The 26,765-nt window shown below is 35.0% G+C and overlaps 1 protein-coding gene across 1 annotated transcript in view; it reads left to right on the top strand.

The window, feature by feature from the left end:
- LOC138172037 (protocadherin-15-like) overlaps window positions 1-26,765 on the top strand; it is a 2,287,527-nt gene that overhangs the window by 2,241,625 nt on the left and 19,137 nt on the right. Inside the window, exons 32-34 of the mRNA XM_069101643.1 lie at window positions 8,767-8,985; window positions 14,059-14,217; window positions 19,904-21,205. Of these exons, the coding sequence (XP_068957744.1) occupies window positions 8,767-8,985; window positions 14,059-14,217; window positions 19,904-21,205 (1,680 nt within the window). The remainder of the gene's footprint in view (window positions 1-8,766; window positions 8,986-14,058; window positions 14,218-19,903; window positions 21,206-26,765) is intronic.

Raw genomic sequence — 26,765 nt, 5'->3', positions numbered from 1 at the left:
AATTTTCAAGCCAACTATATGAAGCTTTAAAAGAAGAACAATTTCTTAGGATATATAAAATCTAGGAGGAACTTATAGAATAATGTTAATTTCTAACTTGGCATTTTCTTCTCTGAATTCCTAGCTTCCTTCCTCTGCATTCAAAAAAAATAGTCTCACCAAATAAAATAGGGATGTAAAACTAAGCAGTGATAAGTTTGAAAAAGATCTAGGGATTTTATTGGATGACAAGAACAATAGGTATTAACTGTTGCATGTGATAGTCAATAAAGTGATTGTGCCCTTTGAAGTCATTGAGATTTGCCTAGTGTCTAGGATAAGCTTGGCAATGATGATGATGAGAACAATGATGCTACTACTGCGGCTGCCGCTGGAGAGCTCACATATTTTAAAAGCTTTAAATACTAAAAAATAGTAGGCGGCTTTCCCTATCCATCTCAATGATATTTGTGCTGTATTCTGTCATAGTCAGACCACACCTGGAGTTTCATCTTTTATGTCATCACATTTAGAGAGAACATAGATATTTCAGAGTGACCAAGGAGTGATAACCAAGATAATAAGTTTAATCATATCAAATAATAGCAATGAAAACTATGATTTACACAGTACTTTGAAGTTTGCCGTGTTTTACAAATATTATTTAATTTTGTCCTTACAAGATCTCTGAGAGATAAAAGCTAATATTCCTAATTTTATTGTGGAAACTGAAGCTTGCCAAGTGTCACATAAATGGGAAGTGTCCAAGGATTTGAACTCAGGTCTTCCTGACTTCAGGACTAAAGTCTATCTACTATACTGCTTAGATGTCTCTGGTGAAAATTTTCTGAGAATCACTTGAAGGAATGGTGGATGTTTAGCCTAAAGCAAAGACTACTTGAGAGAGAGGGATAATAGCTATATTCAAGTATTTGAAAGGCTGTCAAGCAGAAGAGGTCTTAGATATACTATAAGTACCCAAAAGGCATAATTGGAAGGAAAGGATAGAAGTAGAAGAGAAAAACTACATGTTAATGTCAGAAAAGCCTTCCTATTTGTCACAACTCACCTTATGTTTCACTGGCTATCTTGGAAAATAGGTTTCTCTCCACTGGAAGTCTTTAAGCAGAAGTCAAATGACCTCTGGGCATGTTTTACTCATAATTTCTTTCAGGTATGGTTTGAATCAGATGTCCCTGAGGTCCTTTCCAGTCCTACTATTCTGGGAATCTCTGATTTTGTTGAATTTAATTGAACAAATGTCTTACAAGGAGAGAACTTCTGCAAAAGTAACAAAATTAGATGCAAATGACTAATGGCCAAACCAAAGCCTAAGATTTCAACTAGGGCAGAAGTGATTATTCAGGTGGAGTTAATCAGAAAAATCATGAGAAAATATTGAGACTTATGGGCAAAGCCTAATAGGTAATTAGAGTATCACTTATTACTCCAGGAAACAGCTCTGAAGACTGTCAAATCAAAAGTCGCAGGTATTTGCCTTATTATAATGCATGTGTCAGACATTTCCCAGCCAATGCTAAATATAGAAAAAGGTTTCATTTGTGTGTCTGCAGTTTGGGGTATTTGAACTGAAAATGGTCCATGTTGGTAATCCATCTTAGCTTCCTATTGTCCCTAAATAACATTAACATCTTAATTAAACATTGAATGGCATAGCAGTGATTTTGTCAGAACAGAGGCATCTTTAATTATATTTCTAATACTTATTAAGTGCCTTAATTTTTCAAAGTGCTCTGGCACTAATTATCTCATTATATTCTTATGTGTTATTTTCTATAATTATAAGTTATGATATATATTCTATTAATATGTACAGATATAAATAACATATGCACATGACACATATTTGTAGAAGAATAGAGATAGGATCTTTACCCATGATTTTATTGGTAGAGGGAATGTAGGCTGAAGAAGCTCCTTCTTCCAATGCAGATCAGAACGTTATTTTTAATTTATACTCTTAGAGAGTTGCCTGTGTGCATATTTGTATTTTTAAAACATCCTCTTGTAACCGAGTAAAACCAACAAAATTTCTATACAGCTTTCAATAACATATAATCAAGTTCATGTTACTTGTGAATTAATATCTTAGTTTAAGCACCCACTAAATAGGCAAAATGTGTATGGATCCAAAAATATCTATTTTCTCAAATAAGATCTGGCTGACCTCCCTATGATTTGACATATAAGTTCTGTCCTCCATAAAAAAATACTGTGTTAATATTTTCAAATCTACAAAATTGATAATAATATTACTTTTAAAAAACTTTATAAAATTAAGCTAATAAAATTTTTACTTTTTAAAACTCTATAAAAGCTATTTTGTGATAGACATAGAGAGATAGATAGAAAGATACATATACAAATAAACACATGTATATTATATACACACAGGCAGTGTGTGTGAATGTGTGTGTATCCTAAGGTTATGTTTTTTCTTTTTGGAAGTTTCGACAGTTCCCATATGCCAGACCACAGTTGTTATGTCGGAACTCTCTAACATGCCCTTATGACAAGCAATGCTACAAAAATAAAATGAAAGATGACTTTCATAGGTATTCTAATCTCAGACTCAAGTCTTATGAGAATACATACCCCCGGTCAGCCAGGGAGAGTTCCAGTCTCTACTATGAGATGCTAGGCACACAATCATTTTTCACCATCTTCTTCAATGAATGTTATAGAGCACTATGGAAGAAGGACCAAGTCGTGTCCATATCAGATATGCATCTTCGTGATAACTTATACCTAACTTTGAGAACTCCCTTGGTCGTTTGAAGGCAATACAAACTCCCTGATGGTGCAAAGACAGACTAGTTGAATTACCCCCAACAGCTCCTTTTCCTCCTAAAATATCCTAAAAATCTCTTCATTGACCCAGGCAGACAAATGCTACTTATCTCATATATGGTTAGTTAAGAGCTGTCCATGGTGTCAATCCTGGAAGAACGTGGTGGTGGTGTTTTTAACTTCTCTGGCCATAGTGATGATATCCATGAGGTCAATCAGATTTTGGATGAGCAGATCGCTTCTCATGAGTTCTAAAAATTTGTTTCTTTCATATTTATCATGAACTTAACAATCATTTAAAAATACATCTCGATATATAATGAAAAAAATTGAATGGCACATAATATGTATCCTTCACATAAACATGGAGTTCAAAGGAAGAAAGATGACCCAATTCTTTATTTCCCCATCTTGATTCCAGAATGTTCCTCATATTCCAATAAAAGGCTCAATATAAAAAATACTGCATATTGTTTTCTTTTAATCCAGATGGTTGCTATAGGATGCAAACTCTGTATATATCTATTAGTATTCCTAAGGAAATTCATGTGCTTCAGTTATATCTAACCTGTATCTTATTTTTTCCACGGAAGCAACAATAAGCTTGAAAGAAGACAATGAACAGAACCCATTTAGCCTGCTTCTCTAAATCTACCTCAATTGCACTTGTTGCATGACTACTAAGATTAACAGTTCATCTATACAGATAAGGCCTTCAGTTCTCCATATGACATCAAAGTTCTGACAGATTTTGGACTTCATCTGGATTATTCATTTCAAAATGCTTTTTCACTTTGCTAGCCATCCCATGATCTTCAGTCACCTTTTGTTGTTTCCTCTTTTAGGCATTGCTAACCAGAGAGAAAGGTGCAAGTTTCTTTATAAAATTGCAGAGTCCTCAGTCATTAGTAGAGCAGGTTTGAATTTTAGGTACAAAATCAGCATGAAATCCATTAAGCAAATTTTTCCCATATATTCAGAAAAAAAAATCTGCCTTGTCCATGATCTTATGCCATATGTCATGTTTTATCCTGGACAGAATTTGAATGGTTGAGTTACAAAACCCTGAAATAAGAGGTTTTTTTTTTTTTTAAAAATGCACATAGAATCTTAAATAAGACAGTGCTATAAATTCCCTTGTGGACAAAATTCCACCACAGTTCAACACAATGTCCTCATGAATTTCAGCAGTTTCTCTTATGCTACAGTGACATCTACTGGTCAACAACAAAGTCAAATTCTAGTTTTTCCTGAGGTTATCATCCTAAATTTTGATGTAAATATGGTTGATTTTTTTTTTAAACCATTTATTTACTTTAGTATAGTTTTCTGAAATACTGTTAATAGACATAATTTATTTTTAAATTGTCAGAGAAATAGCTAAGGAAAAAGAAAAACTTTTAGTCATATTTCCTCAGAATCTCAGTATTGAAAGACTTGTCTATTCCATCCCATCAACAAACTTACTGTGTGTGAGAGATGCTGTATTAATATGATGCTGGGATGTAAAACCAAGGGTGAAACAGTTCCCAAAATCAAGAAACTTCCATTACAATGAGCAAAATAACATTAAAAAATAGTTAAGTAGATACAAAATAAATGCAAGGTATTGGGGAGGTGCTAGCAGCCCCCCTCTGGGTCCCGAAAATACCTCCTATAAAAGATGGTAGTGCCTGAGCTAAGCCTTGAAGGCAACTAGCAATGTTAAGAGTAGAAGAGCAGGGAAAACATTCCCAGTCTCAAGTTAAAAAGTATCCCTGAACAGGAATCTTCTCTATCACATACTTAGCAAGAAACCATCCAGCTTTTATGGGATAACTTCCAGTGAGAAAAAGCTCATGATGTGCCACGGCCATCCAATACACATTTGACTACTCTAGTTAGAGTTTTTGTTTTACTTTTTTTTGAGTTCTTGTTTTTACACCAACCCTAAGTCTGTATCTTTACTGTTTTTCCTGGATTTTTTCAAGATTCATTTTCTGGGGCAAGGAAATTAAATATAATCTCTCTTCAACATGACAAGTTTTCAAGTTCTTACAGACAGGTACCATGAATTCTCTCTAAGCTAAGCATTTTCAGTTACTTCAACTGATCTTCATTCAGCATGATGTTAATGCTGGTTCATGCCTTTTGAATTTTTCTGCTTTTATGAATTAGTGTCTCATAAATTTGGGGGATAAGAACTGAACATTATACTATAATATTGTATAATTGGGGAAGGGGAATACAGCAGAACTCTCACCATTGTAATTCCAAATATTTTGTCTTTCCTGATGAAGTCTAAGACAGTAGTAGCTTTTTAGCTGATATAAAACTCTATTGACCCATATTATACTTTCAATTCACTAAAAATGCAGATCTCCTTTTGATCAATCAACAAACTAGTAAGTATATATTAATAATCTACTGGATGTCAAACATCATGGTAGATTCTAGAGATACAAGTACAAAGAGTTAATCCCTTCTCTCAATGAGTTTACACCCTATTGATTAATTGCTTTTAACCACATCTTCCCTACTTTATACTTGGGAAGTTAATCACCTTTACATTTATCCATGCTAAATGTAATTATATTAGATTTAACTCAGTGTTCTTATCTGTTCACCCTTCCCAGCTTTGTGCTATCTGGATATTTAATGAAAATACCATTTCTTCCTTTATTCAGTCACTGAACAAAAGAAAGGTAAATATAACCAAGCCAACCACAACTTCCTGGGATCACTTCATTAGAACCCTCCTTCCAGGTTGACATTGAGCCATTCATTTGGATATGGCCATTCAACCAATTCTAAATGGCCCGAACTATGTTATCACTTAGTGCCAGCTAAGTGGAACAGAGATTAGAGCGCTAGGCCTGGAGTCAGGAAGAATTATTTTCCTGAGTTCAAATCTGGGCTCAGATACTTATAACCTGTGTGACCCTGGGCAAGTCACTTCAACCTGTTTGCCTCAGTTTCCTCATATGTCAAATGTACCAGAGAAGCAAATGACCAACTATTCTAGTTAGTATCTTTGCCAAGAAAATCTCAAATGCCAAGAGTTGGACACAGTGAGACAACTGAATAGTGCTATCACTTATACCAACCTCTCCATCTATTCCACAAGAAGAGCATTTGAGATTGTGTTAAATGATTTAATAAAATTTAAGAAAATTCGAGCTACAGAATTGAATATCCTTTGATTTTTAGGGGAAAACTTGTCTAAGTTCTAGTGGTTTTATTGCCAAGTTGTGAGAATATTTTAATATACTTCTACTGATTCTACCCCATGAGAAAAATAAATTGAATGTCATTGATACTATTACATATTGGAAGTTCACATGGAATTGTTTTTAAAAGTCTCCTTTAAGAGTCAGAAAGACCTGGGTTCAAGTCCTCCATCTGATGCATACCTTTGGGATTAAGAGTCTATTTTTTACTTAATTCCTCATTGCCCCCATGCAGCATTTTAGGATTAGAAATTGCAGATAAGTTGCCCATTTCCATAATGAGTTATCACAAAGAGATTTCACTACAATGATGAAAGCACACACATGTATGTGCATATGTTCACATACCAAAATAATATGTAGTGCATATGAGTTTATGCAAATTAACCTTTTTTCTATACATATGTGGGTATACTCTAGAAGACTATGAGTTTCAGATCAGGAGCTCTTCTTCCTTGCTAGATTTAATTCCTCAGCTCAATCCCCTTACATTGTCAGAATCAGGGGTCATAGATTTGCAAACATGCATATTAATACATTTACTCACTTATATATACTTTCTGCTAATTCTTCCACCAAATCATCTTCAAAAGCTGCATTATTTCAATATAATGTCATGAATTTTCAAGGGCTTTATCAGAACAGAATAAGCTCTGATCTACCAAGCTTAAAGGGTTTTGAAATGTGCCTGGTGATAGATTGTTTTCTGAAGTAACCTGGGGAAATTTAGAGACCCACCAGCAGATTAGCGTCAGAGTAGAGATTCTCTTCATCATAACAACTCAACACTTACAGAACCATGTAGATATTGCAGCCCAAAGAACTAGAGGGAATACAGAAGCTGATGGTATCACTTCTCCTTCCAAAGTATTAAAGGTTGATGTAAAAAATGTGTGGAAGAAACTTGTTAATCCTTCAGTTATCACATTTTCCTTCTTTCATTCTTTAAAACCTACCCTTGTTCAGTGTCAGACATGTACATTGAATTTACTTTGTAACTCATTTAGATGTGAAATGCCTTTTTCACATAGTCAACACTTAGAAAAATAAAAAAAAAAATTATAGCAAATTTTACATGCAGTATAATTATAAAATTAATTATTGGGCATATAGTTAAAGTAGATAGAATTTGCAATTCACATGCAATTTAAAATCATATGAATCTGAAAAATACAATATGACACAGTCTTCTGTGACTCTTTTCTAATTCTTCAAGACCTCTCATGAGAAAAGTGGACAGATGGGAGACAAGGGAACTCAGGGTGCCCAAAATTCCATTTTTTTATTGCCTATAAAGGCAAAATTAGTTTTTGGTACTCCAAGAGTGAGATCCCTCTACAGTGACCATTGTAGAGACACTGAGTCAGAATAGTCTTAAAAAGTCTTGCTAGAAATACTAATAGAAAATACATACAAAATGTTTTTTACATGTATATATGAAATTGAAATGGGAGAGGTGAGTACTCTCATTCTGTAAGTATTCAGAAAGTTCATTCTTAGTTTCCACCTGCCCCCCAAAATTAGCTAAGTTCTAGTGCTTTGGTTGCTTTTGCAACCAAAAGAGTTTGCAGTCCACCCTAATGGTCTATTCTTCTATTTGACATGAGTCACTTAGAACCTAATAAGTTAGAATTGCTGAATGTCAATATGGCATTGAGAAGGGAAATCCTCCCACCTCTGGTAACCAATAACCTTTGGTATCATGATAAGAAAGGTTTGTGGAAAATTGAGTATATATTTTGAATAGGAAAGGGTTGACAGGAATTAAAGCCAAATGCAAATCACCCAATCCTATCCCATTTTCTTGGGCAAGAGAGTTTTCAGATTTGTTCCATAGTCTGGGATGATGAAGAGACTATCCCACAATTGCAGGTCTCTTAAAAGAGCATACCGTGTTTGGTTATGCCACATAAATTTTCTTGGTGAATTAGAATTGGGTACTTCAGGACTATTAGGACCTAGTTTGAGTGCTAAAATAAGAAAGAAAAAGACCAATGTAACAGTCAGTTCCAAATCTCAGTTACTTCTGGGTAATGGGAGATAATATCAATGTGGGTGATTAGAAGGGGAGAAATCATAGGTGAGGATCTTGAGACCAGAAGATGATAGATTTAGGGCTGAAAGAGAGCAAAGAAGTTATTGAGTCTCACACCATAATTTTCACAATAAAGAAACTCACTTGAAAAGTCAGAAAACTTGCCTGATTTTCACTGGATTGCACAATTTGCAAGTGTCTTCCCAACACAAATTTTCATTGTTTGAGCTCAGCATAAGTAAGGGGTTGTTACTATTTGGAGAATGTGGGAATCCACACTTATATCCCAACCTGAAAACATGTATCAATATATAATGCAAATTAAAATTGTAAGTCAAGATCAAAGGGACAATGATGTTCATGAACATATGTCTACCAACTCTTAGGAATCATTTGACAGCATTTACTTTTATCTAAATATATTAATGATAATTCATCATTTACATCTATAAGGACATTTTATTCAGCCTTTCTTTTGTATGATATATCTCCGTTAACTTTAGTTGTCAGAAGTTTTACTCAGAAATTCGTTGGACAAAGGTTTCACTGAATAGCACTTCATATATTTTCAATCCTTTATTCAATTTAACAAAAATTCCCTAACTACTCCCTATGTGTAAGTCTGAGTGCTGGATACTTAAGAAACATTTGTTTAAATGACAGTCCACTTGCCTCCAAAGGCTTCTCAAGTATCTGGCATTAATTTTTGTTTCTTTATTTTTAATATTCAAGGTTCCTAGATGGGAAACTGCTAGATATCAATAAAGATTTTCAGCCATATTACGGTGAAGGAGGACGAATTTTGGAAATCCGCACACCAGATGCAGTAGCATTGGTTAAGAAACATGGGCAGTCTTTTGGCTATACTGAAGGGGCCCTGCTTGCACTAGCCATGATTATCATCCTGTGCTGTATTCCTGCAATCTTGGTCGTGTTGGTCAGCTACAGACAGTAAGTACAGGTCAAATTGTAAACATTGATGGATCTTTAAGAAGTCATTAGCCAGTACTTTGGAGAGTCTATCAAAATATCATTTGCTGGGTGACCATTGTTATGGAAGCCTTCCTAAAGAAAAAAAAAATGTGTTCAAGTAGTTGAAGATTTGGTTTATGAAATCAATTGATCAGAAAACATTTCTTAATCTCTTACCTGTTCCAGTGTTTGTGATAAGTAATGAGAATTCAAAGAGTTCCTACCCTGAAAGTATTTTCATTCTACTAGGAAGACAACATGTGGAAAAATTATTAGATTATTCTGTTTAGTCCTAGAGTATAAGATTAGGAATAGATGATATAAGTTGGGGGAAAATGGCAAATATGGATAGGAAAATACTTCTTTACAATTAGTGAAGAGAAGAGATAGGATAACCTTTTGAATTCATAGGGTCATAACTTTAGAATAGAAAAAAAAAAAAACGCTACAAGTCATTTTGACAAATAAAGACATCAAGACCTTAATTTCCTTACTTGTCCAAGGAAAATGTGCGGAGTTGAAATTTAAATCAGGGAGATCTGACTCTAAATCTAATACACTTTATTCTATACCAATCTAATGGGTTTCACCTCACTTGTGGTCTTCTACCAAAGATTGGTTATCTCATTGTTGCATATGTCATTAAAGGAAACCTTATTCAGGTGTAAGGTATCTTTGAGAATCCTTCCAACTCTAAATTTCTGTGACCTATGTCACAGAAGATCGCTACATTAAATTTGGTCCCATCCCAAACTTCAGTGTCTTCCACAACTTTTAGAAATGTTATCCTCTCTCCTACAGGACTTCTACATAAAACAATGATCACAAGTGTCTAGGCTATATGTTGGCAAAAGTTTCAGAAGGTACCCAAGGAGAAAAAATGATCACAGTGAGAAGAATAACTGGGAGCTTCAAGGGAATGGGTAGTCCTACCTGCTGAAAAATCAGACAGGGAATAAGTTGGAAATGGTTCTAGCCCTCTTCAAATAGAGGCAACAGTCATATTGTACTGTATTCTCATATTGCAACATCTGCAATGGCATTATAACTCCCACATGTTAATGGTCTGTGGAACATCAGTACAATTCTCTGGCAAGCCCAAAGTATATGAAATGTGCTCTGTCACTGGGCTAGATCATAGAACTTTAAGACTTTCAAAATACTTTGCTCATAAAGTAAGCACTACCTGCATATAGTGCAAATACATCTCTTTTGCAGAACCAGACAATCAGAGAGATAAAGTTCCTCACCTAAGATGTCATAATTAGTACACTTTGGAGCTAGGGTTCAAAACCAAGGCACATAACTCCAAATCAAGCTTACTCCGCCCCAATACTGCCTCCCTCTGCACTTGGACTTTGAGTCAGGAAGATTTCATTTCAAATCCTGCGGCAGATAATTACTTTGCTATTGGACTTAACCTCTCTCAGCATCAGTTTGCTCATCTCAAAAATGAGGAAAATAATAGCACTCCCCTAACAGAATCATTGCGAGAATCCAATGTAATAATATATCTGAAGCCTTATGCAAACCTTAATGAATTATACCAAAGTTACCTACTATTGTTAGCTATCATTATCATGAGGAAGAGGCAAATTTATTTTGAACTCCTATAAAGCTGGTGCAAAGTCTTCCTCTCAGATTCCTTGGCTTCTAAATGCGGCAGAAAGAAATCCTTGGCTAGGACTGCAGCTTAGCCCTCACATTATTCTGCAACACAGGATATTTGCAACTGATCACCACGGGTCCTCCTCAGGAGACCTGGTTCATACATTCGGTCAATGAGTATGTACTTACTACTGCAGCCTTATTGGTGTCAGTATGGGAGAGGCAGGCCCTTGACTTGTATTACTTCCACAAGAGGAAGGTGGGTAGTATCATGACACACAACTGAGGAAAATGAACAGTTCTTCTTTTTAGTACTTTTATATAATGATAGCTTTATATACAAAACATAGAAATGGTTACTCATTATTGGGGGAAAGAGGGAGTGTGAAAGAGTGAAAGAAGAAATTCTTCTTCTTTATAATAAATGATTGTATTAATTGATGGTTGCAAGGGGAATCTTAAGGACATGAAGGAACAAAGCCATTTTGAACCAGGAAGGCATTAGAGAGCATTGAGCTCACCTCTCTCTCTTTCCTGGCAAGAAAATTGAAGTTCAGAGAGAGAAAAGGGCTTGACTTTTTTGCTCTGGAAGCCAAGAAAATTAATGTCAAGTGGTGATGATAGCTGTCCAAAAGCAAAATGGTGAACTGTTAATAGAAGAAGAAGGATTCCAGGGTCTCTGGGATGGCAGAAAGAGAAAGATGATAAGCCAAAACCCTGTTGTTTCAGCAATCATCTAAATGATGGGATTTCACTTTAAAGATAGAGCTTAGAAGTACCTTAGATATTATCTAGTCAACACCCTTCATTTTGTTGAAAGATAAATGGAAACCACAGAGACCCATAAGATCCCATGATACTGGCTTAGATGTAGAGCTGAAATGAATTTCAGCATTCTGAATACATTCAGATTCAGTCCATCCTCCTAATGGTATAGGATGAGGGCTAGAAGCCCAGAGAGGTTGTTTGAGTCTACCAAGTAAGTGACAGGAATGGATGAAGTATACTTTCTACTGTACCATCAGACCTATCATGACTTGCTCAAAGTCATACATGGTTACTGGCAGAATCAGGACTAAAACCCAGATCTCCTGGCAATCCAATTCTCTTTTCCCCCTAAACCAGGCTGTCTTACAAACCTTGAGTATAAGAGCCTTAAAACAAAGAAGCAAACACACAAATCTGAGGAAACTTAGATGAAATGACACAGAGTGAATGTGTTCTTAAATGGTAATCTTTGTTGCAACGTATGAAAATTGGGCTTTGGATAAAGTCAGAGAAAATTACTCCAAACAAAACTTGGACATGAGCATTGTATGTTCCAATGTTGCTTTGCATTAAGATAGTACAAGAAAATTTGATAACCAAAAATAGAGATTAAAAATATGAAATTTAGCCTCAATTTTAATGGATTCTCCATTAATTAATGAGTTCACTAAAAATCTAGCCTACATAAAAGTCTAATAATGGCCAATTCACATATAAATCTTTGAGTTATATCCACTGCACCTAATTTTTATATTGCCTATTCTGTATTATAAATTCCCTTCTTTTTTCCATTGGTCTCTCATCCAAAGTAGCCGTATTATGTCCTACTATTAATAAAGTCTCTCACCACCACCACCAACACAACCCCCCACCCCCACCATGAAGGCTTCTTGGCATACCCTGCAATGATCAGTGCTGAATAAAGCAAGATGTCACACTAAAAGCTCATAAAATGGAATAATTAAGTCTTGCTTGATATTTAAACATTTGTGTATGTGCTCTGTGGTAGATGAATTCTTCAATGCTTTCTAGCTCAGTGATCAGCTTAACACCCAATGAATTAATTTTACTTACTGCATTTTGAAGAATAACAGTTAAACAAAATTAGTTTTTCATTGCCTACCATCCAGTGGAAAATTCTAATAGTTAAAAATCTCACTTCAGTGCCTACACATAGAGCTTGTAAATAAGGCTGGAAAGTATCGTTATTCTTTTCTATTAATAAGGGCATTTGAAATTCACTGTGTAGGACAAACCAAGAAAGCAATTAGGAAAAAGGATCATGAATTCATTACCCAATGGTGGCACCTTCCAGTTCAAACTTTAGCTTCAAAGTGAAGGCCAGAATATAATCATGTCTTCCCATGCAGCTTTGTTCCTTTCTTATTCTGCAGGTCAGGTGAACCAAAAAAGCCAATTCGGAAGATTAGGTCATCTTGAATATACTGTTTCATGATCAGAGTTCTTGTCCATACCCAGGTTCTAATCATTTTATTCTGATTGTACTTAGCCTTTACTTTTGTTGTGTTTTAAAGCTTTTCTAGAAGGAAGGTTTTTTTTTAAGAGCTGCTTCTAAGATTTTTAGAGCAATGAATGATATAAAAGAAATTCATTTAAAAGTGAGAGGTTTTGAGACAATGTTAATATTTCACAAATATCATCTTTCTAATTGTTGCTTTTCTTTTCTTTCCCCCTCCTCCTCTTTACTTCATCAAACAGGTTTAAAGTGTAAGTATTCTGTCATCTTACATGTAACATAATGGTTTATCAAATGTAAAATGAAGCTGAGGTTAACATTTGAATTCATGCAATAGCCACAGCAGGTACTTTGGGCAGTGGCAGGGGGGATAGGCTTCTCATTGTTCTTGCTTATGCATGACTCACTTTCCCTTCTCTACATCTAGAACTGGTCTATGCCTTCACGGTGCCAATCATCATAGTGGAATGTGAGAAAGTTTTCTTCCTCATACTATTTTGTCTCTGGCTCTGTGATACTTGTAAATAAGCACAGAATCAATAAGCAAACTGAATAAACAAATAGCCTTCACAGTGGACTGTCAAAACATAGACAAAGATACAGGACCCAAAGATTCACTTATAATTCACAGCAGGTTCAAAAAACCTAGTTTTAATACCTTCTGAAATTTGATATGTAATCATACCTTTATAGAGTTTTAATATTTCAAAACTCTTCCTTCACAACAGTCTTGTGATGTAACTGTTGCAAGTATTATTATTATTGCCATTTTATTTCTGAACAAATTAAGCCTTAAGGAGATTGAACAACATGCTATGGTCATAGCACCACTGGAAAGGGTGACTCCTGAGGCCTCAGAGTCCACCTGAAGTCTTTTGAAACTAATGCCAATATTTCTCCCGCCTTCATTGTTTCCCACTATGGTGTTCTCCCTTCCTTAATCATTTGTCCTTTGATTAGTGATCTAGAAAGTATTTTAAAACCACGGGATATCTGGAGAGTTAAAAATAACCCCATGGTAGGCTCTTTTCAATATAAGTAATCATGTATTTTCTCATATGCTAATTATTCAATTTATTGTGAATGTTTTTTTTCTGCAAATCTTATTCCCTCATATTAGTGTTAGTGATAGAAGATAGACTATTCATATTTATGGAATCTTGGTAAGAAACTTTTAAAAAATCTTTAATTTCCCAAAGACGACAAGAAGAATGCACCAAAACAGCCAAGATGCAGGCCCTGGCAGCACCCAAACCAGCAGCCCCAGCACCAGCAGCAGCAGCAGCACCTCCTCCCCCCCCACCACCACCTCCCCCAGGGGGACCCCACCTCTATGAGGAATTGGGTGGAAGTACAATGTAAGTATTCTTGTTTGCCTCCCTTTGAGAAGCAGACAACTTTGATATCTTCATTTTTTAAATGAACTTAGTGAAAGACTACCTGAGGGTAGGCACTTAATTCCACTAAAATAGATACCATCATGAAAATATTAGAAAAAATTTAAAAAAAAAAACTAACAGGTCACTTCCCAGAGGGTAAGTCTTCCCTAAACTTTTTTTTTCCTTTTTAAAAGGTAAAACAACATTCAATTGCATATGAGAATTGACAAAGTTAAATGAACTTGATCTTTAATTGTCTTTAACAATGATTATTGAGCTCAAAAGAGCCAGGTTGAGAGTGAGAAATTTGATCTAATTCAGTTCAGGCAGGATTTAGAAAATTCTTGGGAACAAGAAATTAAGTAAAGCATGGAAACCTTTACCAAAGTGAACTATTTTGTTATAGATATATTCAAATTCTTTGATCTGCATCAGTGACAAGATCACAGATCCATTGGAGTATAGTTGGTACATAGTATATCTAGAGTGTGATTCCAAGGAAGATAGATTCCAAAAAGTATATATCATAGAAGACAAGAATTGAAAAACATCTCAACAGAAAATTTGAGATTATTGAAATAACTTAGGACTGAATTAAATCCATGATATTTCTCAAGACTTTTTTTTAGGTCTTGAAAAACAGAACCTCCAAAATTTAGAGGAGAGAAGGGCTCATGTGCTGGTGATGAGAAGATGGTCTTAAATACATTTTGATATTGTCTTAGAAAAAGCTTGACTTTGGGGGCAAGAGGCAGGAGAGTTTTTAGCACTGTGCTGTATGCAGATAAATTATTTATTTTAAAATGACACGTGAGGAAACGTGAGAGTTAAAAGACTTTACAGCTGTTAACTGAAAAAGAACAATGCTTCCTTCCATTTTGATCATTTCAAAAGCTCTATTACCCATAGGAAACCACTCAGTAGTTCCCTGTTACTATATAGGAAATATAACACCCAAGTGATTTAAAGAGCTGATGAAACATGAAATGTGAATGAGAAATCTAGAAAGTCTTGTATTAGCTAGAATATTGTGAGAATGGAAGGGAAAGTAAAATTGTTGTTTTCCTATACAAAATCCACATTTATTAGCTTGGAGAAGAACAAACCATATAAACATAAAATCCTCCTTGGAACATGGAAATCATCAGTCATTATAAATACAAATTTTAATTATATGCATGTGATAAATCTCATATAACATCAAAACTATTTTCTGAAAGAAGTCAATGTACAGAACTCTTATTTAAAATTTATCATAATTTTCTCTAAAATTACAGGAACATTAAAGTCTTGCTTGCTGAATACAGGAATTAATCTATTGTAATTTGAATTTCTCCTGGTCTTATTCTTCATTGGTCTAGTTGAAAGTGGTTATCTATAAGATTAAGCATGATTATGTTTAAATAAAAATCTCAGTCATTAACCCCCTTTTTTAAAAAAAAAGATGCTTCAAATAGCATATAGTAACATCTGGAAAACCAAAATTTTGGTCATGTCAGTTCACATTTGTTACCAATAGTTGGGCTATACCCACTTGAGGGAAAAATGGGATAGGACAGATGTGTTTCTAGTTTGAATTTTTAGGAAACATTGTTAATGCAAGTATTTGAATTTTTTTGACAAAGAAAGTTCTTGAAAACTAAATTCTGAGATTAAGTTATTTGGTTCTGAATTACCCAATCTAAAATTTTTAGTTGGCCATTAGTAAGTATTAGATTATAGAATATATGACCTCATTTGAATGATTAACTATATATTTGAAAGAATAAACTAATATAAATCAAGCTTTAGAGAATATCAACAGATGCCATTAAATATTAGCTTCATGTGGAGTCCATAATGAACTTAGCATATACATTTTTATTATTGTTTTATGTTTTCATAAGATCTCTCATTTAAGCATCTGAATATTGTTTAGAATCATATTAAATGCAACCATATATTAGCTAAATCTTCTGTATAGAGGAATAGGAACATTTCTTAAGAATGTCATAAATAATAATCTTTTTTGAAATTAAATTGGTCTGCAAGTTTCAGGGGAATTTTGACATAAAATTTATAGTAAAAATACCAAATATAATTCACCTTGATCAGAAATCTAGAAGCAACATGGTTTTCTCCTACCATTCATTATCAATAACATTCTCATGTTTAAATATTGTACAAAAACATTTCCATTTACTGTACATATCATCTCTTCAAAGCAAAATCATTGAAATATTTTAATTTCTATTTCATGTTGTCTCTTTAAAAACATTTTCCTATGATTTCTATTCTCTCTCTCACCTTTGGATTCATAGGCACCAGTAAGTAAATATAATTCCACTTTTCTATGGCAATTCTAGAGAACAGGTACTGTAGAGAAGATTAATTGCTGCCTTAATCTTTAAATCATTTTTGTCTTGCTATAAAGACATTTACTTTCAAATGAATCCTTAGACCTGCTTTCTATTTTCCCTTTGATTGATTCTCCTTTGACAGCATGTTATAAGGAAAGGAGAAGGGTCAGCCTGAAGAGTTTCTTTGTACCACCTTTTCTAGTGATCAAATGTGTGTCCACCAGAGTGACAAACCATTCTTTGTGGTTTAGGGCATGTTTCCAGTTTCTACTACTTGAAAGATGGCACTGGTGTCTCTAGCATGTTGGAGATAAATATATTCTAAAGACAGATGTTAGTCTGGTAAACAATCCCTAGCAACTGGGTCCATAAAGAAATAATTACCCTAAAGGGTAAAAAGAAGAATGCTTGGGGTTTTATTTTTTTATTTTTTTTCCAAATCATCTAAGATGACGGAATTGACCTGAACTGGTGAGCTACACTATTTAACATGACTGTCTAACTTGCCTGAACTCATCAGGTTATTGACTCTCCTCCTCCTCTCCATGGTAGTAGTCTAGTCTTAGATAGCTCAGTAGTGAGGATTCTCACATTGCCATTCATGAGTCCTTCCTCATATTCATTTAATAACATCTTTACATATATGATGACAACATTGACTTTAGACTTATTCCTTTACTGTTTTTTACTTCATCTGCCATTCCAGTATCACAGTATCATTTCCAGTTTATTTCAAAGTGTCTTTCCTTTTTTTCTGGCATATTTGTTGCTAGTGGGTAGATAGCCCCAAAGTGGAAAATATAATATTTTGTTTGACCAGGAAAAATCCTTATAAAAAGTAATTCACACCAGTGAAGCTCTATGGCTTACAGATAATTCGGCATGTGTTGTATCTCAATCAATCCTCAAAACCTTGAGAACAAGGGAGTATAAGTACTTTTCATATGCCCAATTTATAAAGGAGGAAATTAAATTCAGATATTTTACGCCACTTGCTTATGATCTTGTAGCTGCTAAAGGCCAGACACAGGATTCAAACTCAGGTCCTCTAACTACAAATTCTGCATTTCCAGATTTTAGGAAATCTACACTTCACCCAATTTCTTAAGCACCAAAACAATTTATCTAGACTTAAAGGGATCTTTGAGGTCACCTAGCCCAATAACTTTGCAGGTGAGGGAATCGAACCCCACAGAGAGGAAGTGACTTGTCCAAAGCTGCACAGGTAGGATGTAACAGAGCTAGTACTGGTACTAAAAACCTGAAGTTCTATTTATTGTATAATACTAACTCCCTAAGATGATTGTTTTGAGTGTTTCTTCAAGCGCTGGTGTCAACAACCTTTAATTTACAGCATGATATATCTTCCCTTCTTCCCTCATTGTGCTTCTCATCCACATAATAAATTATAACACTAGTCTAGTTTCTCCCTCCATTTTAATACCTACCCTAGTTCTACCACTTACTATTCCAGTGACATTGATTAACTTTTTTAGCCTTTCTGGGCCTCATTTTTTTCATCTATGGAATTGAAAAATTGAAATAAATGACCTCAAAGCCCCTTTCCTACTCTAAATCAATGATCCTATAATCACCAGTGTCTTAATCTTGAAACTGGTCCATCCCACAAGATTTCATTATCCCTCAGGACTTTCCAATACTACATTAAAACAAACAGTGTCTGGATGGTTGATAATAGGACCAGAAAGGAAAGAACAATAACTTTAAATAGTAGTGCTAATGAGAATAGTGATTCGGGACACAAGCAGCCCTAATTAAAATAAATGGGATGTTTTCTGTGTCCCATCTGGCTGAATACATCATTTGCTTTTACTGTCATTTGGGAAAACCCAGAGTGCAAAGTTACAGAATTCTGGACTTTTTGCTCATTTCTACTTTAATTGAAAACGTTAAGCAAAATTTCATGAAATTTAAAAAGAAAATTATAGTGGTTTAAAGGACCAAAGACATTATAATATCGTAGGATTTTGAAATGGAAGGTCCTGAGATCAACAGAGTGAAGATAATGTAGTCATATGCTTTAATTTTCTGATGAGAAAATGAAAAAAAAAATCAGGTTCCATTCCAGTAGCCACAAGAACAAATGCCTCTAATTTCAACAAGCATTCTGGAGAGACGTGTATAAATGTGTACTGGACTCACTTAAGGACTTTGTATGAGCAATCTTTACCTGTACTTTTATTGAAGATTATTCTTCTAAGTAAAGTTAATTAAAATTCAATCCAAAATACACTTGGATTGAATGCCTTGGGGAATTAGAATACCACTGATAGGTGATACACACTCTTGTTCCTTTGTCTACACTGCTCATATATTGAGGCTTTTGCTGGAATTTTTTTTCTAACAGTCCAAATTCATAGACAATAAGTATATACTTGTACAAGCTAGATGCTATTATCAGTCTTTATGAAGAGCAGTTTTTTTAAGACTGATTTGAATATCATTTAAATATTTTTAAATAATCACTTTCAAAATGAGGTCCTGGTGCACAATGGAAAGAGCCCTATTTGGCAGACCCAAGATCAATCCTCAATTCGACCAATTGCCTGTCTAGCCTTGGATGAGTCACTTCAATCTTTAAGCCTCCATTTTCTCATTTGTAAAGTGAAGAAACTGACTAGACAACGTTGAAGGTCCTGGCAGGCTTTAAATCTATGATGCTATGTTAACATACACTTATAATCTTGGTGTTCACTTCTTTTACTGCTTTTAAATTTGGGATCAGAAATATTCCATATAGGATCCTATGACCATAAAATCTTGTTCTCTGTCCCATATGCTCTCCCAGATTTTAACTAAGGAACAAGTATGTGCTTCTCTCAGGCAGAATCATTGTGATGAGGCTGTTGATATTCCAGGCACTTTCTCTTTAGGAATATCACTACACTCTAATGTATATGTTCAGTAGGTCCTCCCTCTCCCTTACACAAACTTCACTTGCCTCTGTGCCCCTGTGATCTCAGCCTCTGACCCACAATTTATTCAATTGTGGGAATAACACTATCTGGGAACATAAAAATGTCTGCTAGATTGTCCAAAGTTTTTTTTTTTCCTTTAGATCTATAAAGAGGGAGGTTTTTGTAAATAAGACTTACTCATGTTGTTCAATGGCTATCAAACTCCTCTTCCCTCCCCTCTTTTAGAAAGTAAATGAAAGTAAATGTCTTGCTTTGGTGGTATCCCTAGTCAGTGTGGCCTTTTCTAGTCTGAAGCATTAGTAGTGTTCCTCTTAAAAAGAAAGCTTTCTCATGAAATCTGTATCCCAGCCTTTTTCCTTACATGTGATTATCTTCTTTTCTTTCAAGTCTTTTCCTTCTGTACCATTTCCAACAAAGCAGGGGAAATAAATCAGTCTTAGAAGAAGGAGAACGTCAAAGAGTAATAAGTCACGTGGCTTCCCGTGCAATTGAGGCACACAAGCAGGCTCGGAAAACTGGATCACTCAGGAATAACCTACCCAAGTCTGCAAGTAACATCACACTTTTATCTGATGAGAACCCCTTAACAACCCCCAATCCTTTATATGCGGAAGGGGGAGGTCAAAGTTCCACAAGCCCTGGATTTCCATGGAGAACAGGTTTGCTAGACAAGTTCTCCCCCAGAAGGTTAGCCAAGAAAGGTTATCGGAAACACCCAGCAGAAAACCCTCATCGAGCATGGACTCTACCAACCAGCTTCACTCGGAGGCAGATGTATGAGGTTCTGAGTAGGCCAGTTGTTATGGATCCTATCCAATGGGAAAATGAATGCCTCCAAGCAAAGGCTGAAATAAGTGGATATCAGTCCAATACGGTGGGTGCTAGCCTTTGCCCCTTTCAAGCTGAAGAGACAAAGTTGCTAGTGACAGAGAAAGCCAGGCAGTTTAAAGGGCAAACTTTTCAGGACATGAATGGAGGGAGGCATCATAATGGAAGAGCAACTTGGTCCCCGGCCCAAACCAAGCCACTCGAGTTATCTACCCAACACTTGCTTTCTTCTCCCTGGTGCCGGTTCTCTTCATTTTCCACTTTGCCACCTGTTTCACGTGCGCTTGAACTTCACACTGTACCTCCAATCATCGTTTCCCATGCTGATGCTCCTCTCACATCTTCTCCACTAACTCAAAAGCCAACTCCTTCACCTTCTTTTTGGATATCAAAACCCAATCCTCAACAATATCTGCCCCCTAAGACAAGAGAGAAAATTATGGAAAATATTCCAGACCCCCCCAATGTTCCCCCACCTTTTCCTCCTCCTCCTCTCCCCCCACCACCACCACTACCCCCTCCTGCTTCACCCATTCCCTCATGCTCCCTGTCCAGCCCAGCTGTTTTTCATCACTCCAGGCTCTCCCCTGCCATGGAAATGAACTCTTTGGGTAGGCAGCTATCCTCAGTGGTTCCAGACCCAAGTCTGGTCCCTCGAAGGGAACTGAAGGGCATTCTCAAAAATATCCCTAACCTAGAAGCCATTGAGAAATCAGTAGCAAACATGTGCAGTCACATAGGCAAAAAAACCACAGAACCCCCACAGAGTTCCAAGCTCAAACCAGTTCCCACACCTCAGCCACCCAACACAGGAAACACAGCTGAACAAATGCAGCAGAACTCTGGCTATGTTGCTGAAGAGCTTGGGAACCAAATTTTCTTTCAATCCACAGCACTCTAATGCTGGTTTTTTTCTACCATTTGATGTTATCTTCTTTGACTCTGTTGTTGACAATCACATTGGACTCATGAGAGCAATTTTGGGCATCAAAGATAACTAGACTGTTGCCCCTTCTCAAGGACTCATCCCTGTTCTCTGTTTGATTCTCCCTGTCAACTTAAAGGACTTTTGGTTACCATCACTACCATGAACTCTGTCTTGTTTCTTCACTTTGTATTGCTTAGCTGCAAAGAGCAGTATTCTTCGTTCTAGGTTTTATTGTAAAATGAGGAAAGGTCTTAAACTGTCCACAAATACTGCACACACAACAAAAAAGTACATGTCCACATTTCCCTCGGGTCTTGTTTTGCAGAATCCTAAGTTAGTGTCATGGTTATATATGTTTATTTTTTCGTTACCATTTTGCCACCTGGGGGCTTCAGATGTGGTTTGTAGTTCTTTTTAAAACCTAAAAATGATATAATGTTTCCTTCTATGCATGTGCATCTAGAAAGAACTCCTAATTTCAGAGTAGTATGATTTGTTCTATATTTAATTGTAAAATGAAGAAGTCTTAATCTATTTGGAAGAAAAGCTTATGTTCTTAGTATAATGTCATATGCTTTTAAAATGGAAAGATAATAAGAATGATAACTAAAAAGTAAGCCAGAGTTATTATCCTATGGAATCCTCTGTTTCTTAAAAGATCATTCTTTATTATGCTTTAGTGATATCTTCTAAATGTACTTACAACTTGGAGTAGAGTGTCCCTCCTCTTGTCCTGTATTTTCCCTCATCTTTCCCCTTCCTTGGTATACTTTGATTTTTTGATGTTAGAAATGAACACATATCTTCAGTTGTTGCCGATTTTAGACAGCTGATTATTTCAGCAGATGTTTAACATGTGTTGTGATGTTACTTGTTCACACTATTCAATTCTCTTCTTAATTCACATTTCATGCTAAGATTTCCCATTAAAGAGAATATTTGCTTACCTTCAGTTCCAATAAAGAAATCTGAGTCAGTGTTAGCAAGAGAAGGTTTATAAGTGTCCATAAAGATTTATGTAGTATGAATTTAGCTACTGCTGATTTCATTAATCTAAATTATAAGTCCTCACATTAAACATGTCAATTATATTAAATTAGCTTGTCCCCTAAAATGAACAGTACATTAGGGGGGGAAAAATTGGAGGTGCTCAAGTCTGGCTCAAACAGATCCTTCGTATAAATATAGATCTAATCCTATTTTAAACAATTAAATTTAAAAGGAGGTACTTAAAATAGAAGTAATAACAGAATTTTAGAACTTGAAGCAGTTTTTGAGATATCATTCCTTCATTTTACAAATAAGGAAACTGAGGCCCTGAGACATTGAGAGCCTACCAAAGTCATGTGAGTAGTTAAGTGACAGAGCAAGGATTCGAACTCAGAGTTTCTGACTCAAATACTGTGCTCTTTCCACATGCTTTGGGCAGCAAAATGATACATGCTCCTGGTAGCTTTTCTTTCTCATGGCGTTCCCATTTTATGTCAGTTTTATGAACTATGTGTGATACAATTGAACATGTTCTCAATTTTTCTTTTTTACTCACAACCATCACATTGCCATGTTTAAAGAAATGACTTCAGTCTATTTTCATACAATGCTTTGTTCCTCCACAGTGACAAAGATTGACATTAAATTTGAAATGTCTGAAGGAAGTGTCTGAAATCCATTTTAGGTCCTAAATTTATAAATGAACTCAGTTCTCAAACATTTGGAGTCCTTTTTTTCTCATGATATTTTCCCTTAATGTAATCATAAGTCACATTCTTTTAAAAGACATTTAACAGGCATCAGAGTTCCAAATACATCTAATTGCTTAATAGACACATTTCCACTCCAATTCAATAAGAATTCCTTAAAAGTAGTTTTAAAAAAAATCATATTCTAGGCACTGTGGTAGGTGCTGAGGATTCAAAAAGAAAGTTAAAAAGTTTTTGTTGCCCTTGGTAGGGTTATAAGATACAAACAGATAGCTACTTACTTGCTCACCTGAAAGAGACTATCAAGAACAAGGGAGTTCTTGAAAGCCTTACTAAAAGCAGCCTGAACTGAGCCCTGAAGAATGTTAAAAATTCTGAGAGCCGGAGGTGAGGAGAAAATACATTCCAGACATGGGAGACAGTCTGGCAAAAGGCATGGAGGCAAAGGTGTGCTGGACATTGTTTAATAACAGGTCTCCAAAATGCAAGGCACACTTAATTTTAATAGACAATTTTGACAATGTCTCTGTCATTTTCTTAAGTCTAGGCAATCAATAAAATGATAAATCAAGTCCTGATTCCCAGCATTTGATTTCCAATGTGTAAACACTCCCACTGACAAAATTTAAGTTAGCTCTCGAAAGCCAATACAAATTGGCTCCAACACTCCCCTAAATGGAGGCCTGCCACTTTACTGATAGGACAGGAGATAATATTTGGAATTTTGTAAAGAGTTTCACTGACAGACCATACTACTATTTGCAGAAAATAAATGAAAAACCACTATTATCTTCTAAAAATTATTTTAATTTTTCATTCATTCAGTCATCTCTTTATGAAGTACCTACTATGTGCATCTTCCACTGTATGCCATTTTTATTGAAAACTATTTTCCTATTTTGAACTTAATGACCATCCACAAACCCAAATTTGCCAAGAAGAGAAAAAAGAAGATTGTATGTTAAGTTGTAAACTTTTCTTTGTGTAGTCATTTTTGAAGCACATATGAAATTTTTAAAGTTAATAATAAAATTGCCCAGTGTCTTTCTATGCCCCCTTCTGCACTTCCTTTGGCTTTATCCTGTGTATTTTTGTGTTACTTTTAGCTTCCTTTCTTTCTTTTTTCCCATCTCTGTAACTTTCCAATGACTCACTCCCATCCTCAGAACCCCTGTGTAATAAAGTATATATAAACAAAACAAATCAACTCTTTGGGCAGGTCTGAAAACATATATCTCATTCTCTACCTCAAGTCTATCTCCTATCTTTCCAGAGGTGGGAGGGATGTGTTATCATTAGTTGTTTGAAGTCAAAATGCTCTCTGCATTGATCAGAGTTCTGAAGTTATTAAAATCATATCCCTTTATATTATTGTGGTCATTGACTAAATGATTATCTTAGTTCTGTTTATTTTACTCTATATCAATTAATATATATATATAATTCTTCTTAAATTTTTCTTAATATTTACTATTCCTGAAGGCTGTCCAACCATATTTCCAAATTAATAAGATCAGAAAAATGACAATCTGAACAGAATTACAAATATTTCCATTGATTATCTGCCTCAAATTATTTTTAGCCAAAACCTTTAGGTAAAAATTTGGATACTTAAACATTTCTGTTTGTTTTGTTTTCTCTTTCTCTCTCTTCAATGGAAAAACTTCAGTTGGCACTTTTGTTGCCAAATTTTCATATGCATGATAGTGTTTCCTCTTTGGAAGACTCATATAAAGTATTTTTTTCATTGCTGTATAAGCCTTTTAAGGAAAAGCATCTGAATCTAAGTTGAAAAAAATTCTCTTAACAATGAAATTGTTTGTCCCTCCATTCATTTTTAACCATTTTTATGTTAATTCCAAGCAAGAATTATGTGAAATCAAAAAGTTTTTTTTTATTTCTGTGATCTGCCTCAAATCACCATATTGTCCTTTTGTCATAGAGTTCATAGAAGCCCATAAAGAATACCCATAAATAATATACATACATATTTTTATTACTTCTTTCCCTTTCCACTGAAAGTCTTTTTTTAACCCTTTATAGTTGGTCTTTAAAGAACAAACAAATAAACAAAAAGAAAACACTCCTTTGCTGGAAGAAAATCCCAAGACCCTGAAGTTCAATCCATTTCAAGACATTTTTGTTGCCTTTTTTTTTTTTTTTAGAAATCTATGCATCATCACCAAAAAGTCTATATTGCCCATATCATTTTAGGTCACCTTAGGTCACGATTAGGTCACTTCATATTTTAGGCCAATACATATCCATTGGATACTTAACCAGAGCCAGTTAAAATTGAGGAATGAATCCTTTGATAAACTAAAGGAATAATGTGTCTTTGTATCCAATTTTAGATTTTTTAAAAATCTCTTCATAGTGATGTAATTCTTAGTAGTATCTAGGGGACATGTTTTAATGAGTATGTATCTATGCCCCAAGCTAAAAGTGAAGTATTATTAATAGATATGGTGCAAAATAAATGATTTGCAAACAGTTAAGAGAGGTTGCATCAGAAATGACTATAATGTAATTCAGGGTTTTTATGGAAGCTTCAGCTAAAAGTGAATGAATCATGTGGAAAATAACTAGACCATTCAAAAACTTCCTCCTTTCATCTATTTCACATTTGTTTCAGCTGGATACAGTTTTTGATTTCTTGAGAAGAAGCAATAAAATGGAACATAAAAAATAAGATCATGTACATGGACTGAAGATATATGCTTCCCTTATATATCGAATTGTTCATGAAAATGATTGTCAGTAAGAGATGACTGTGTAACAATTTTCTTAGAAATGAAAAGACCCACTTTGGATATCTATTTTGTCAAATACCCCTGTTGAGTTGCTGTTTTATTTTTAATTGCTTTATGGAGGCACGATGATTCCCTTCACAAACTTTTTTTTTTGAGGGGGATGGGGCTTTTATTCAAAATAAATAAATGGAGGGTATGGAGAGAGTGTCTATATTGCTGAAATCTTTAAAGAGTTTATGCTTCCTATAAATATTGGCAAAGTTGTATGGGCAATCTACACTGTGGTCTATTTTCAATGCTAAATGACATTGATGATAGGATTAAGCGAGCATTCTTGCTAACAATTTTAATCTACACTGTCGTGACCACTCTAAAGCAATTAAGATGAATGGGCTTGCTTGTCTACTCAAGCTTCTGAACTTTCTGTTTCCACCAAAATTGGAAATAAATGGATAAATGAACCCAAATGTGATGTAACTTAAGTATGCTTTGGAAAGTCACACATCATCTTCTTGCAATAAATCTTCATTTCAGTTGTTCATTGCTTTCCTATCACATGGACAACTGTGAGCATTTAACTCTTTTAATCAACTCTGTGTGTAGAATACTAATGGTGAAGCTTGACAGATGGTGACAGGAAAGATTGAAAGGAATCTGCCATGCCATTTTTAGTTTTCTTATTTTTTTTGTTTTGTTTTATCAAATATAATTAAAAGGTTTTCCTGGACTGCTGTCTGGGAGCTTTTCTAAAATTTATATAACATTAAAAATTAAGCTTTTCCATCACAGGCAATGCCTCACATGGCAATCAGTCCTGAAGCTGGCAATTGGAGGTGATTACATGCACACATACACATGCATGCAATGCAGTGCAGACACACATGTTTGCACATGCACGCATACACGTGTGTGCACACATGCACACATACACAATGTACATGCACACATACACAAACATATATCCATATACACATATGTGTATATATCATATATCCATAACATTATATGTGTGCATTATATACACATACACATCTGTGCAT

The sequence above is a fragment of the Petaurus breviceps genome, unplaced genomic scaffold, assembly GCF_028583685.1.
Source record: "Petaurus breviceps papuanus isolate PSGF00001 unplaced genomic scaffold, PetGlider_PUasm1.0 490, whole genome shotgun sequence".
NCBI lineage: Eukaryota > Metazoa > Chordata > Mammalia > Diprotodontia > Petauridae > Petaurus > Petaurus breviceps.
This window is presented reverse-complemented; position numbering and strand designations above follow the sequence as displayed.